The sequence below is a fragment of the Oncorhynchus nerka genome, linkage group LG4 (assembly GCF_034236695.1).
Source record: "Oncorhynchus nerka isolate Pitt River linkage group LG4, Oner_Uvic_2.0, whole genome shotgun sequence".
Taxonomy (NCBI): Eukaryota; Metazoa; Chordata; class Actinopteri; order Salmoniformes; family Salmonidae; genus Oncorhynchus; species Oncorhynchus nerka.
In genome coordinates, this window is record NC_088399.1 from 63,403,226 (window position 1) to 63,419,382 (window position 16,157).

At 44.1% G+C, this 16,157-nt stretch overlaps 1 protein-coding gene across 2 annotated transcripts; it reads left to right on the forward strand.

Annotated features, from left to right (window-relative positions):
• Positions 1 to 158: 158 nt before the first annotated feature.
• Positions 159 to 15,428, forward strand: LOC115128375 (flotillin-1-like). Of its 2 annotated transcripts, XM_029658177.2 has the most exons (13): positions 159 to 392; positions 986 to 1,045; positions 1,315 to 1,390; positions 1,531 to 1,621; positions 2,080 to 2,223; positions 2,988 to 3,107; positions 3,232 to 3,327; positions 3,583 to 3,735; positions 3,846 to 4,027; positions 11,205 to 11,250; positions 11,550 to 11,687; positions 11,943 to 12,107; positions 12,814 to 15,428. In XM_029658177.2, the coding sequence occupies exons 2-13, from the start codon at positions 1,003 to 1,005 to the stop codon at positions 12,832 to 12,834; spliced, it is 1,275 nt and encodes a 424-aa protein (XP_029514037.1). In that variant the 5' UTR covers positions 159 to 392; positions 986 to 1,002; the 3' UTR covers positions 12,835 to 15,428. The 2 variants fall into 2 exon arrangements, with proteins under 2 accessions (XP_029514037.1, XP_029514036.1); XM_029658176.2 differs by having other exon boundaries at positions 160 to 392; positions 986 to 1,390.
• The last annotated feature ends 729 nt before the right edge of the window (positions 15,429 to 16,157 follow it).

A 16,157-nucleotide genomic window follows, 5' to 3' on the forward strand; every position in this document is an offset into this window, starting at 1 on the left:
TAGGCATGATGCCTCCACATCCATCTAATGATATACTGACACAACAAAGAACAAAAGGCAACTAAATTGCATAAAGTCAATAACTTTGTTGATATAGCTAAGTAATTCGATTGTGTATCCTAAATGCAAAAGTATTTCACACTGATCATTGAATGGAATCCAATTCACCACCTCACCACAAGATGGCGACAGCACGTTTTGCAATGGGCGTGAGACGATGGATAGACGCTTTTGACGGGAAGAGCTATAACGGGACAAAAGCTTCATATATACATACTGGCATTGGACAGACGACAGCAAGAATAACACTGCTGTATTTTGAAAGCCAAAAACAGTATTGCTGCAACGCATCTATACATTTGCATTCTGCATTAGTTCATTCTGTCAAATTGGTAAGTGATCGGATATATTTTGACTAATCTTTAGACTGATTTGATGTATCTCGGTTTTGCAACATAAACAAACATCTGTGGAGTCTGGCAGAAATTATACATTTGTATCATTGCTAACACACCCTTGCATGTTTTATGAAAATCCTATTTGCATGTGTGTTGATACATTTGTTGATACAGTACATGGGCGTGTCTTCTATGCGCTTAATCAGCTAAATGTTCTGGGTGTGCTCGTGATACGGATGCTGCGCAACATTTACGCAGATTCAATTAACTGCAAGTGATGTCTGCTGACCCCTTGGATTTTCATGGGGAATGTTACAATAGTTGTAATACTGACTATCTGCTCAGATTCAGATGAAATCTTAATAGAATATATTAAAAATGTAGTAACATTTAGTTACTTACAGCAGCTGTACCAAATTGTTATTATTACACCAACTGTATAGATTTCATGCTGTCAAGCATGACTGATGAATTACAAATGCTTCAGCAATAGGCCAATGTAAGGCTCTGAAGTAATCCACTGTCAGGCCCACTGCTTGGTATATGAAATGGTTTAATTAAATGGTGTGTTTTTTTTGTCTTTACAGCATCTGAGGAAGAAAACATGTTCTACACATGTGGTCCAAATGAGGCTATGGTGGTGTCAGGTCCATTCTCTAACCCAGTGTTTCCCAACCCTGGTCCTCCAGTTCCCCTAGTGCACATTTTACTTGTAGCCCTTGACAAACACACCTTGTTCAACTCATTGAGGGCTTGATGATTAGTTGACAAGTTGAATCAAGTGTGCTTGTCCAGGGTTACTCGAGGACCAGGGTTGTGAAACAGTGTAAACATGTACAATTAAAGAGCTGTAGGATGGTAATAATACTCTCATGTGTATCTCACAATCCCCCCCCTCTCTCTCTCTGTTTCCCAGGGTGCCTCCGTTCTCCTCCAGTAATGATTGCTGGAGGCAGAGTGTTTGTGCTTCCCTGTTTTCAGAAGATCCAGAGGTAAAGTTTCTTCTCCTGGTCATGTCTGCAAACACACACAGTAATGATCTGGCCATGTATTGCCATCTGCCCTTGTTTTGGGATATCATACCACGACATTGTGGAATGACCATATCTCTCCCTCCTTTCCTCTCGCCCAGGATCTCCCTGAACATTCTGACGCTGAGCGTGAAGAGTGAGAAAGTCTACACCCGACGTGGGGTTCCCATCTCGGTCACTGGTATTGCCCAGGTTAGTCTCTCCGTCTTTCTCGGTCTCCATTTCTGCCTGAGCCAATGAAAGTACACCATTCTGTCAAATCACCAGTCATTTAGACCTGTTTAGACACCCTAGTTTTGAACACAAGTGTAAGGGCTCTCTTTGATTAGGTAGGTAACAAGTAGATCATTAAAACTGGCTTGTGTCATTCATTTATGCACTGGCATTAAATTCTGAAATACCTCACTCTCTTGTGCTATGGACAGGACAGAGTAACCTTGCCTGTTGCAGTGTTGATACAGCTACTGCTGCTGTGTAGTTGGGTAGTGTACAGCAGATGCTTCTGTTTGTTTAGCACTGTGCACACCTGAGTCGTGTTCATTAATTACCCCAAAAAAGACTACAACTACCCGAACTTGCTCAGAAATGCCTTTTTAAAAAAAAATTTTTTTAATGTTCATTTGCTATTATGTGTTCCCTCCTCCGTCCAGATGAAGATCCAGGGGCAGAACAAGGAGATGCTGGCCGCAGCCTGTCAGATGTTCATGGGGAAGTCGGAGGGCGAGATCGCCCAAATCGCCCTGGAGACGCTGGAGGGCCACCAGAGGGCCATCATCGCCCACCTGACTGTGGAGGTAAACTTGACAACACAGCGTGGGTTTGGACCTTTTTAGCACAGCTGTGCCGCGGTCGTAGGTACAAGATGAAGCCGAGTACCGCCGGCTACCCAATCACAATGCTTGTTTTGACCAACCCGTTGTAAAACAACTGTTTTGCAAGATGTCACAAACAGATCTGGGACCAGTCTACATTAAAGCAGTACACTCATTTTAGTGCAACATAGAAACATTTCGGCACTATTTTGCCTTCTTCATCGGTACATGAGGTAAACTGGACAGCACCCTTACTGGCCACATCCACAGTTACAGTTGCAGATAAATAAACAGCACATTATAGCTGCTCACTCATTTCAATGCAGTGAAGCCATGACCAAAGCCAAGAGCTATTGCCAGAGACACATTCCCCTACGTATTTATATGGACAGTGAAGCTAAAACTTTTGATTTGGCTCTATACTCCAGCATTTTGGAATTGAGATCAACAGTACAGAATGTCGTAATTTGAGGGTACTTTTGTATGTACCGTAGTCAGCACATTGCACAGCGGAACTGTCTAGTTACATAACCATAACAAACAGACGATGACAAACAACACATGCACCAGTTGTATATACATCAGAACCATAGTCATATGGATATCTCTGTCTGGCTATGTGTTCAACAACTTGTACATAGTAACACAATGGAGCGGGAACACGGCAACTTTTTACTGTCATGACAATTGCACTAAACACAAGCATATCAACATTGGTACGAACCCAGTTATTTCACCCCCTCCAGGAGATCTACAGGGACCGTAAGAAGTTCTCAGAGGAGGTGTTCAAGGTGGCCTCGTCCGACCTGTTCAACATGGGCATCAGCGTGGTCAGCTACACGCTCAAAGACGTTCACGACGACCAGGTGTGCTTTCTCGCGCTCTTCTTTCAATGGAGACTCCATTGATTCAACTACTCCAATGCTGGATAAATAATGAAGCCTAAACTAAAAAGTAACCAATGTTGTTCTCTTCCTCTCTGTGGTTCAGGACTACCTCCACTCCCTGGGGAAGTCCAGGACCGCCCAGGTGCAGAAAGACGCCCGCATCGGAGAGGCCCAGTTCAAGCGGGATGCTGTGATCAGGGTGAGCCACCTGTCCCTTCTCTCTGCTCTCTCCTCCTTTCTACCTTCTTCTCTTCTTGCGCCCTTTATCCTGTCCCTTTCTCTTGTTTATTTCTGAGTTCTCCATCACGTTCCTTCGCTGTGTTTTCCCCTATCCACTCTTGCTTTTCTCTTTTCTCGTACTCCATCTGAACCTTTCCTTCTCCAATCTCTCCGTGTTCCTCTCTCTCTCTCTCTCTCTCTCGCTCTCTCTCTCTCTCTCTCTCTCTCTCTGTAGGAGGCCCATGCCAAGCAGGAGAAGATCTCAGCCCAGCACGTCAATGAGATCCAGATGGCCATGGCTCAGAGGGACTATGAGCTGAAGAAAGCATCCTACGACATCGAGGTCAACACCAAGAAGGCAGAGTCTGAGATGGCCTACCAGCTACAGGTATGTCCATAATATTGCACTGATACTTGGATGTATTGTAAAACACATAGAAATGGTCATAGAGAGTACTACTGAGATCTTGGGCTTACCATTTGAACCGTCCCCGTCAGGTGGCCAAGACCAAGCAGCTCATCGAGGAGGAGAAGATGCAGGTCCAGGTGGTGGAGCGCTCTCAGCAGATCATGCTCCAGCAGCAGGAGATCACCCGCAAGGAGAAGGAGCTGGAGGCCAAGGTGAAGAAGCCTGCTGAGGCCACGAGATACCAAATCGAGAAGCTGGCCGAGGCCCAGCGGTGAGTACCAGATAGGGTTGGGCCGATATATGATTAAATCGAATGTCGTGGTATGCAAGACGATATATCGTGATGTGCAAGACTATATCAAATCAAATGTATTTATAAAGCCCTTTTTACACCTGCAGATGTCACAAAGTGCTTATATAGAAAAACAGCCTAAAACCCCAAACGGCAAGCAATGCAGATGTAGAAGCACGGCGGCTAGGAAAAACTCCCTAGAAAGTCAGGAGCCTAGGAAGAAACCTGGAGAGGAAACAAGGCTCTGAGGGTCTGGCCAGTCCTCTTCTAGCTATGCCGGGAGAGATTATAACAATATATGGACATTAAAACGTCTTATGGCTGGGGGGCAGTATTGAGTAGCTTGGATGAATAAGGTGCCCAGAGTAAACGGCCTGCTCCTCAGTCTCAGTTGCTAATATATGCATATTATTATTAGTATTGGATAGAAAACACTCTGAAGTTTCTAAAACTTTTTAAATGATGTCTGTGAGTATAACAGAACTCATATGGCAGGCAAAAACCTGAGAAGAAATCCAAACAGGAAGTGAGAAATCTGAGGTTGGTTGATTTTCAACACAGTTCCTATTGAAATCCCATTGAGATATGAATAAAGTTGCACTTCCTAGGGCTTCCACTAGATGTCAACCGTCTATAGAAATTTGAATGAGGCTTCTACTGTGTTTTGGGACTGAATAAGAGCAGAATGAGCCAGGTGTCTGGCATAGAGCCATTTCCTGGTCACGCGCATTCCACATGATATCCATTTGCGTTCCGTTGCTCCTCAAGACACAAAGGAATTCTCCGGTTGGAACTTTATAACTTTAAGATTTATGATAAAAACATCCTAATGATTGATTCTGTACTTAGTTTGAAATGTTTCTTCGACCTGTAATATAATTTTTAAAAGTTTTTGTCCGAAGTAACACTCGACCAGAATGAGCGTTTGGATATGTATGCCAAACGCGCTACAAAAGGAGGTATTTGGACATAAATAACGGACATTATCGAACAAAACAAACATTTATTGTGGACCTGGGATTCCTGGGATTGCATTCTGATGAAGAACATCAAAGGTAAGGGAATATTTATCATGTAATTTCTGGTTTCTGTTGACTCCAACATGGCGACTAATTGTATTATTTTTCTGAGCGCCATGTCAGATTATTGCATGGTTTGCTTTTTCCGTAGTTTTTTAAAAATCTGACACAGCGGTTGCATTAAGGAGAGGTATATCTATAATTCAAATCAAATATCAAATCAAATCAAATGTATTTGTCACATACACATGGTTAGCAGATGTTAATGCGAGTGTAGCGAAATGCTTGTGCTTCTAGTTCCGACAATGCAGTGATAACCAACAAGTAATCTAACTAACAATTCTAAAACTACTGTCTTATACACAGTGTAAGGGGATAAAGAATATGTACATAAGGATATATGAATGAGTGATGGTACAGAGCAGCATACAGTAGATGGTATCGAGTATAGTATATACATATGAGATGAGTATGTAGACAAAGTAAACAAAGTGGCATAGATAAAGTGGCTAGTGATACATGTATTACATAAGGATGCAGTCGATGATGTAGAGTACAGTATATACGTATGCATATGAGATGAATAATGTAGGGTAAGTAACATTATATAAGGTAGCATTGTTTAAAGTGGCTAGTGATATATTTACATCATTTCCCATCAATTCCCATTATTAAAGTGGCTGGAGTTGGGTCAGTGTCAATGACAGTGTGTTGGCAGCAGCCACTCAATGTTAGTGGTGGCTGTTTAACAGTCTGATGGCCTTGAGATAGAAGCTGTTTTTCAGTCTCTCGGTCCCAGCTTTGATGCACCTGTACTGACCTCGCCTTCTGGATGATAGCGGGGTGAACAGGCAGTGGTTCGGGTGGTTGATGTCCTTGATGATCTTTATGGCCTTCCTGTAACATCGGGTGGTGTAGGTGTCCTGGAGGGCAGGTAGTTTGCCCCCGGTGATGCGTTGTGCAGACCTCACTACCCTCTGGAGAGCCTTACGGTTGAGGGCGGAGCAGTTGCCGTACCAGGCGGTGAGATACAGCCCGCCAGGATGCTCTCGATTGTGCATCTGTAGAAGTTTGTGAGTGCTTTTGGTGACAAGCCAAATTTCTTCAGCCTCCTGAGGTTGAAGAGGCGCTGCTGCGCCTTCTTCACGACGCTGTCAGTGTGAGTGGACCAATTCAGTTTGTCTGTGATGTGTATGCCGAGGAACATAAAACTTGCTACCCTCTCCACTACTGTTCCATCGATGTGGATAGGGGGGTGTTCCCTCTGCTGTTTCCTGAAGTCCACAATCATCTCCTTAGTTTTGTTGACGTTGAGTGTGAGGTTATTTTCCTGACACCACACTCCGAGGGCCCTCACCTCCTCCCTGTAGGCCGTCTCGTCGTTGTTGGTAATCAAGCCTACCACTGTTGTGTCGTCCGCAAACTTGATGATTGAGTTGGAGGCGTGCGTGGCCACGCAGTCGTGGGTGAACAGGGAGTACAGGAGAGGGCTCAGAACGCACCCTTGTGGGGCACCCGTGTTGAGGATCAGCGAGGAGGAGATGTTGTTGCCTACCCTCACCACCTGGGGGCGGCCCGTCAGGAAGTCCAGTACCCAGTTGCACAGGGCGGGGTCGAGACCCAGGGTCTCGAGCTTGATGACGAGCTTGGAGGGTACTATGGTGTTGAATGCCGAGCTGTAGTCGATGAACAGCATTCTCACATAGGTATTCCTCTTGTCCAGGTGGGTTAGGGCAGTGTGCAGTGTGGTTGAGATTGCATCGTCTGTGGACCTATTTGGGCGGTAAGCAAATTGGAGTGGGTCTATGGTGTCAGGTAGGGTGGAGGTGATATGGTCCTTGACTAGTCTCTCAAAGCACTTCATGATGACGGAAGTGAGTGCTACGGGCGGTAGTCGTTTAGCTCAGTTACCTTAGCTTTCTTGGGAACAGGAACAATGGTGGCCCTCTTGAAGCATGTGGGAACAGCAGACTGGTATAGGGATTGATTGAATATGTCCGTAAACACACCGGCCAGCTGGTCTGCGCATGCTCTGAGGGCGCGGCTGGGGATGCCGTCTGGGCCTGCAGCCTTGCGAGGGTTAACACGTTTAAATGTCTTACTCACCTCGGCTGCAGTGAAGGAGAGACCGCATGTTTTCGTTGCAGGCCGTGTCAGTGGCACTGTATTGTCCTCAAAGCGGGCAAAAAGTTATTTAGTCTGCCTGGGAGCAAGACATCCTGGTCCGTGACTGGGCTGGGTTTCTTCTTGTAGTCCGTGATTGACTGTAGACCCTGCCACATGCCTCTTGTGTCTGAGCCGTTGAATTGAGATTCTACTTTGTCTCTGTACTGACGCTTAGCTTGTTTAATAGCCTTGCGGAGGGAATAGCTGCACTGTTTGTATTCGGTCATGTTGCCAGACACCTTGCCCTGATTAAAAGCAGTGGTTCGCGCTTTCAGTTTCACGCGAATGCTGCCATCAATCCACGGTTTCTGGTTAGGGAATGTTTTTATCGTTGCTATGGGAACGACATCTTCAACGCACGTTCTAATGAACTCGCACACCGAATCAGCGTATTCGTCAATATTTTTATCTGACGCAATACGAAACATGTCCCAGTCCACGTGATGGAAGCAGTCTTGGAGTGTGGAGTCAGCTTGGTCTGACCAACGTTGGACAGACCTCAGCGTGGGAGCCTCTTGTTTAAGTTTCTGCCTGTAGGCAGGGATCAACAAAATGGAGTCGTGGTCAGCTTTTCCGAAAGGGGGGCGGGGCAGGGCCTTATATGCGTCGTGGAAGTTAGAGTAACAATGATCCAAGGTTTTACCACCCCTGGTTGCGCAATCGATATGCTGATAAAATTTAGGGAGTCTTGTTTTCAGATTAGCTTTGTTAAAATCCCCAGCTACAATGAATGCAGCCTCCGGATAAATGGTTTCCAGTTTGCAAAGAGTTAAATAAAGTTCGTTCAGAGCCATCGATGTGTCTGCTTGGGGGGGGATATATACGGCTGTGATTATAATCGAAGAGAATTCTCTTGGAAGATAAGGTCTACATTTGATTGTGAGGAATTCTAAATCAGGTGAACAGAAGGATTTGAGTTCCTGTATGTTTCCTTCATCACACCATGTCTCGTTAGTCATGAGGCATATGCCCCCGCCGCTCTTCTTACCAGAAAGATGTTTGTTTCTGTCGGCGCGATGCGTGGAGAAACCCGTTGGCTGCACCGCATCGGATAGCGTCTTCCCAGTAAGCCATGTTTCCGTGAAGCAGAGAACGTTGCAGTCTCTGATGTCCCTCTGGAATGCTACCCTTGCTCGGATTTCATCAACCTTGTTGTCAAGAGACTGGACATTGGCAAGAAGTATGCTGGGGAGTGGTGCGCGATGTGCCCTTGTCCGGAGTCTGACCAGAAGACCGCTACGTTTCCCTCTTTTTCGGAGTCGTTTCCTTGGGTCGCTGCATGCGATCCATTCCGTTGTCCTGTTTGTAAGGCAGAACACAGGATCCGCGTCGCGGAAAACATATTCTTGGTCGTACTGATGGTGAGTTGACGCTGATCTTATATTCAGTAGTTCTTCTCGACTGTATGTAATGAAACCTAAGATGACCTGGGGTACTAATGTAAGAAATAACACGTAAAAAAACAAAAAACTGCATAGTTTCCTAGGAACGCGAAGCGAGGCGGCCATCTCTGTCGGCGCCAGCACATTCCATGTGTACAACTTGTATTATCATCTACATTTATGATGAGTATTTCTGTTGAATCGATGTGGCTATGCAAAATCACTGGATGTTTTTGGAACTAGTGAATGTAAACTCAGATTTTGATCTAAATATGAACTTGTTTGTATTGTGTAACATGAAGTCCTATGAGTGTCATCTGATGAAGATCATCAAAGGTTAATGATTAATTTGATCTCTATTTGTGCTTTTTGTGACTGCTATCTTTGGCTGGAAAAATGGCTGTGCTTATTCTGTGGCTTGGTGGTCACCTAACATAATCGTTTGTGGTGCTTTTGCTGTAAAGCGCATTTGAAATCGTACACTGTGGTGGGATTAACAACAAGATTACCTTTAAAATGGAATTAAATACATGTATGTTTGAGGAATTTTATTATGAGATTTCTGTTGTTTTGAATTTGGCGCCCTGCACTTTCACTGGCTGTTGTCATATCGATCCCGTTAACGGGATTTCAGCCCTAAGAAGTGTTAAAGCCAGATTGTTCGTCAAGATGTTTAAACGTTCATAGATGACCAGCAGGGTCAAATAATAAACACAGTGGTTGTAGAGGGTGCAACAGGTCTGTACCTCAGGAGTAAATGTCAGTTGGCTTTTCATAGCCGAGCATTCAGAGATCGAGACAGCAGGTTCGAGAGAGAGTGATTGAGCGATTGAGAGAGAGAGCAGGTCTAGCACGTCCCATGAACAGGTCAGGGTTCCATAGCCGCAGGCAGAACAGTTGAAACTGGAGCAGCAGCATGAGGGACAGACAGTAGTCATCAGACCAGGTAGTCCTGAGGCATGGTCCTAGGGCTCAGGTCCTCCGGGAGGGGAGGGAGAGAGAGAGAATTAGAGGGAGCATACTTAAATTCACGCAGGACACCAGATAAGACAGGAGAATTACACCAGATATAACAAACAGACTGACCCTAGCCACCCGGCACATAGACTATTGCAGGATAGATACTGGATGCTGAATGAGAGGGGGTCGGGGGACACTGTGGCCCCGTCAGACGATACCCCCGGACAGGACCAACCAGGCAGGATATAACCCCACCCACTTTGCCAAATCACAGCCCCCACACCACTAGAGGGATATCAACAGACCACCAATTTACTAGTCTGAGACAAGGCTGAGTATAGCCCACATAGATCTCCTCCACTGCATAAGCCCGAGGGAGCGCAATACCAGACAGGAAGATCACGTCTGTGACTCAACCCACTCAAGTGACGCACCCCTCCAAGTGACCCACCCCTCCAAGTGACGCACCCCTCCAAGTGACGCACCCCTCCAAGTGACGCACCCCTCCAAGTGACGCACCCCTCCTAGTGAAGCACCCCTCCAAGTGACGCACCCCTCCAAGTGACGCACCCCTCCAAGTGACGCAACCCTCCAAGTGACGCACCCCTCCAAGTGAAGCACCCCTCCAAGTGACGCACCCCTCCAAGTGACGCACCCCTCTTAATGAAGCACCCCTCCTAGTGACGCACCGCTCCTAGTGATGTACCCCTCCAAGTGACGCACCCCTAGTAGTGACGCAACCCTCCTAGTGACGCACCCCTCCAAGTGACGTTCCCCTCCTAGTGACGCACCCCTCCAAGTGACGCACCCCTCCTAGTGAAGCACCTCTCCAAGTGACGCACCCCTCCAAGTGACGCACCCCTCCAAGCGACGCACCCCTCCTAGTGAAGCACCTCTCCAAGTGACGCACCCCTCCAAGTGACGCACCCCTTCAAGTGACGCACCCCTCCTAGTGAAGCACCCCTCCAAGTGACGCACCCCTCCAAGTGAAGCACCCCTCCAAGTGACGCACCCCTCCTAGTGAAGCACCCCTCTTAATGAAGCACCCCTCCTAGTGACGCACCACTCCTAGTGACGCACCCCTCCTAGTGATGCACCCCTCCAAGTGACGCACCACTCCCCTCCTATACTCTATTTGAACTTTTCTAATCAAAACAGTGCAGTTTTATCAGTTAGGCTGTATCAATATGTTGAAAATGAAGTCTAAAGGAATTAACTAGACCTTATTGTTTTGTGTTACTAAGGTTATTTAATTAGAATGTGACTAATATCGTAAATACGTTTTTTTAAATTGCCTCGTCTGGAAATATCTAGTCATTAATAGCACAAAATTATTATATTGGATATATCGCAATATTTGGAGTAGCATAACGTAGAAGGGCTCTCCCCAAATATCGCCCCAACCCTCGTACCAGCCACAGGTCTCAAAATGACCTTTCACAAATTATATATAGCATTTTGTGAACAATTTACTGCATAGACATTGAAAATATACTAGATATTAATGCGTTCCATGGAGTATGAGACAGACAAACAAATATACAAACTATATTGAATATGTACTATGTACTTTATACTGTACAACTAACAGGCAAAACAAGGTGTAAATAAATGTTTTTTTCCCCACAGTGCACAGCTCATTATGGAGGCTGAGGCTGAGGCAGAGTCCATTAGGGTGAGTGTGTCTATAACTATCACATTGTTACTATAGGACTGTTACTGCTCCAAGCTTGTTTTAACCCTAAAAGCAGTTCATTCTTGTGTCTGGGACTCGTATAAGCAGAGAGCACTTTCACAGTAAGAGAAGGCCATGTTTACCACACTCAAGTCTTCTAGCTTGTTTCATCAATACTACTAAATCCTGCCGTTAACTTATGATAAGTTACACCTAAAGAAGCCGTAACAACATAGTATGTCACAATAATAAAATCAAACCGTCAAAAATGTTCTTCTCTCTCTCTCGATCTATCTCAGATTAAGGGTGATGCGGAGGCCTTTGCTGTGGAGGCGAAGGGGAGAGCCGAGGCGGAGCAGATGGCCAAGAAGGCCGAAGCCTTCCAGCAGTACAAGGAGGGAGCCATGGTGGACATGCTGCTGGAGCAACTACCACTAGTGAGAAAACCTTTTCAAGACATAGAGCTCAAATACACACTTAGGGGGGAATCATCATTTGAGGTGTGCGCATTCAAATATTGCGCAAGTCATGCATTGAATTGAAGATTTGCGTGGAAAAAGTCATACAACTCAAGTGAAGTTAGTTTGAATGCAGAATTGCACGTCGTTATAGAGTCCGACATCTGAGCCCTGGGGCGAGCTTTTGGGCAGAGGAACTGGGCGAATAAGTGTATGTTCTCTGACCGCCTCTAGATGGCGGAAGAGATCAGCAGGCCTCTGGCGCAGGCTCAGAAGATCACCATGATTTCCAGCGGGGGTACCGAGGTGGGCGCGGCCAAGCTCACAGGAGAGGTGCTAGACATCATGACCCGCCTTCCGGCGACGGTGGAGAAACTGACGGGAGTCAACATCTCACAGGTGAGACAGCCTAACCAACGATGTGTGACGTATTATATAACAAGAGGACTGTTACTTGTCCGAACAACAGTTTTCACAGTAGGTCTCCAATTAATGAGCCAGTGGTTACCCCCACACAATATAGTTTTATTGTCACATACACCGGATAGGTGCAGTCAAATGTGTTTTACAGAGTCAGCCGTACTAGTACAGTGCCCGTGAAGCAAATCGGGGCTAAATGCCTTACTCACGGGCACATGGGCAGATTTTTCACTTTGTGGGCTCAGGTATTTGAACCAGCGACCTTTCGGTTGCTGGCCCAGCGCTCTAACCACTAGGCTACCTGCCACCCCTGATCCAGAGTTATATTTCACAGATTAGGATGTGCAAAATGACTTGCCAGATAACTGTGACAAACACAGATCTATATGTATAACTCTTCATTCTACGGTTGATAAAGAATTCCAAAGGTTAATATGGTCACCGTAAGCATCAAGTACAGGATAGTACATCGTGCACATTTCCGGTTACTATTGTTCGTAATGTTAGTCAACCTAGTTGGCTAATTCGCTGATCCAACTTTGTGAATCCCTGCTCCTGTTGGTGTTCTATGCTAAGGCTTCATTTTCTCTCTTTCTCCACCCCCCCCCCCCCCACACACACACCCTCTCGCTCTCTGTCTCTTTCTCCATCTCCCTCTCTCTCAACCTCTCCTTCCATTCTCTAGGTGACAACTCATATGGGCTGAGGACTCCGGTGCTCAGGCAAACCTATTTCACAACCCTGCCTACTACCACAGCCTTTAACTCTCTCCTCAAGTATGTTATGCCAAAAAAACATATGTTGCCCTACGTAATTATTGGGACAGTGAAGCATTTGATCTTCTTTTGGCTCTATTCTCCAAATGTTTGGATTTGAAATCAAACAATGACTGAGGTTAACGTGCAGACTGTCAGATTTTCATCCATATCGGGTGAACCGTTTAGAAATTGCATTTTGAATTTTGGAGTCACTTTTATTGTAGATAAGAATATAATATGTTTCTAAACACTTCTACATTGATGTGGATGCTACCATGATTAGGGACAATCCTGAGAAAGTGAGAAAGTTACAGATGCACAAATATCATATACCAAAGACATGATAACCTCTCACCATAACAATAACAGGGGAGGTTAGGGGGGTTTGGGGGGTTATTATATTTGTGTGTCTGTTACTTTCTCACTCATCATTATTCACGATTCATTCAGGATTGTCCCTAATCATGGTAGCATCCACATGAATGTAGAAGTGTTTAGAAACATATTCTATTCTTATTTACAATAAAAGTGACTCCAAAATGACACAATACATTATTTACCATTCATTTCTATTGGGAACAAAATCATCTGAAACCCAAAACAAACAACAAATGTATCCAACAGATTCGTAGGGTCACAAGCTTGATGTGGTCATTGCTGCTATGAATATGGAAACCAATACTAACCGTTTTACTACTTTTGAAGTATAGAGTCAAAATAAGAAAAAATTCTTCACTGTCCCAATAGTTACGGAGGGCACTGTGCTGTGTCTAGTATCTACCCTTCAATCAAGCCCCTCTTCTTTCCATGTGCCTTAATACCCCTTTCTCTGCCTCGCTCACCTTTCACCTCTTTGCTTGTATATTTGTCGCATGATTAACTGGCTGTGTCCACTGCCAAGCTGCCAAACCCTAAGTGCATCTTAACTGGTGAGTTCAATGTAAACGCAGTCAAATCCTCCACCCAGTATTCATTTTTCTCCGTGCTCAGTCTTACATATCAGAAGCAAAGGTGACCCGACCAAATCTGTATTTTTCTTTCATTGTTTTTAATGTTACTGGTGGTCGTTTTATTCTGACGAAATGTCATTGGTTAAGAGAGAAATGTCATGGCTTTGTTCGTACTACATTTGAGTAACAAGGAATGTGCAAAATATGAACCATTCAAAGTATTCATCGTGCTAATCTATACCTGCAAAGGCTCTTGGGAGAAGTAGTGTGAAATAAGCCAGTCAATTTAGCTGTTGTTTTTCTATATATTATTATTTTCTATGGATTTCTATCTGCGAAATGTGTGCTTTCCCATTTACGTGTGTCTACATTCACTGTTACAACACGCTATTTACGTGTTTTTGATGTTTTCGTTGTACTGCCTGTGTCTCGCACCCTGAAGGATGCGGTTTAATCGCTAGTCTTTAGAAAGGTCAAGCGGATTATGTAGCAGCTCTCACAGATGTGACTTGTATTCATTTTGTCCAGAGTGCTAGGCGACTGGTTTACTGCTCTGTTATAGCTGTCAAACCGGTCATTTGACGTTATAATCATGGAACTATTGCACTTCTGGCCAACACTACATAATGTGATGTTATTCTATCGATGTTCATTGAGATGTACTGTTAGCATTGAAGCTACGCTGTTATTAAGGTGGTCCTCGGATCAACAGAAATAGTAGCTGTGGAAATTAATGATAAAGGGAGGAATTTTCAGTTACAAAAAAAGTGATTGACATCAGAAGTAAAAAGAGGTGTCATATGTAAAAAGAAGCACTTCTGAAATCAGGTTGCTGTCTCTATTTGAGAACCTTTCGTAGCCTTAACTGAAGCTAGCTGTGTTGTATTGTACTACTAATAGACGTAACTACTAGTACATAATAGTATGATATACAAGTATTGAGTACATGGAACATATGTGGTGACATTGCATTTCATCAGAGGAAAGGCAAGCGGTCCTTCCTCATGTATACTGTATGTATGACTGGTTCAATCAAATGTCCCCTCTGGGGGTTGAATAAAGTACTATCTTACCGTTCAATCAATGCCTCAGATCAGTATGTTCAAGGGAAATAAGTCAGATAGCATAGCTTGCTAGCCCTGTGTGTCTCATGGCATTACAGGGTCTAATGAGACGACTGACTCGGTATAGGAAGTGAGGTTGACAACTAACTTGCCTTATCTCCACACTGTCACCCTCTGCCTCACCGTCGCCACATAAACTCCCTCTTATGAACAGATTTTTTTTCTCCTTCATTTTATATTTTTATGCGAAACACGAGACATTTGTTATATTTAAGTGTGTTTTTTTTTCAATATGATTTGTCAGGAGCCTGAATGCATGTGTCCGAACAGGTACTATTATAGCTCAGCAACCAAACCAGGAACTGTACCAGATGTTCCAGTATGGGAATATTTTAGATGTTGTAATTATTGTTGAAATGCTACTACTGTACCCATTTTAGTAAAGTATTATCCTATTTTTTGTTCACTTTAGTTTGAAACATTTTATACTGTACACAAAGGTAAATAAAAAAACTGATTTCAAACATATGATTTTGTTATGTCAAGTTGTCACATTTATCTTCATTTATGAAGGGCCTTCTGAGCTCAGCGTGTTGGCCTGGTGTCCCATTCAGTTGTATCAGAAGACTAGAGTAATCAAACATCCTTATCCTTACTAAGTGTTACCTTGTTTCTGTGTTGTATCTTACTTTAACCAGGATATCATCTATTTTCATGGTTGTTCCTTGTTTTACCAAGAAATAATACCAATAGTTGCTTATTATATATTCTTCTTATTCTATGTTGAGCTTATTTCAGTGAAAACCAAAGAAAGTTTGGGAAAAAGTTACTTAATGTACATTTAATGAACAGAATGGGATGAATTCCATGGCGAGTAGATCAGTTATTAGAATAGTGTGTTTTTTACTTTGTTTTTGAGGACTTGCCAAAATGTAAATGTGCCTCTATTGTTTTCAAATTGCTGTGCACTGGTGTCATGAAGAACCCTGTAGTTTGTAGGAAACGTATACCCTTAAATTATATCAAATACAGCATTCCTTTGATTCCAAAACCACTACTCTCGTCTTCTTTGGTGTGTGTGTGAAGGTCATGAAATGGGCATGGCACAGGTTATGGCAAATTAATGTCCCAAACACAATCACCTAGCGAACCATTCCAACATACAACATAATATTTATATTAATTTAATGTATAATTGACCTATGTACTGTACATTGATACAATACCTCCAAACTGACTTTCCACAGCATGTCTGCA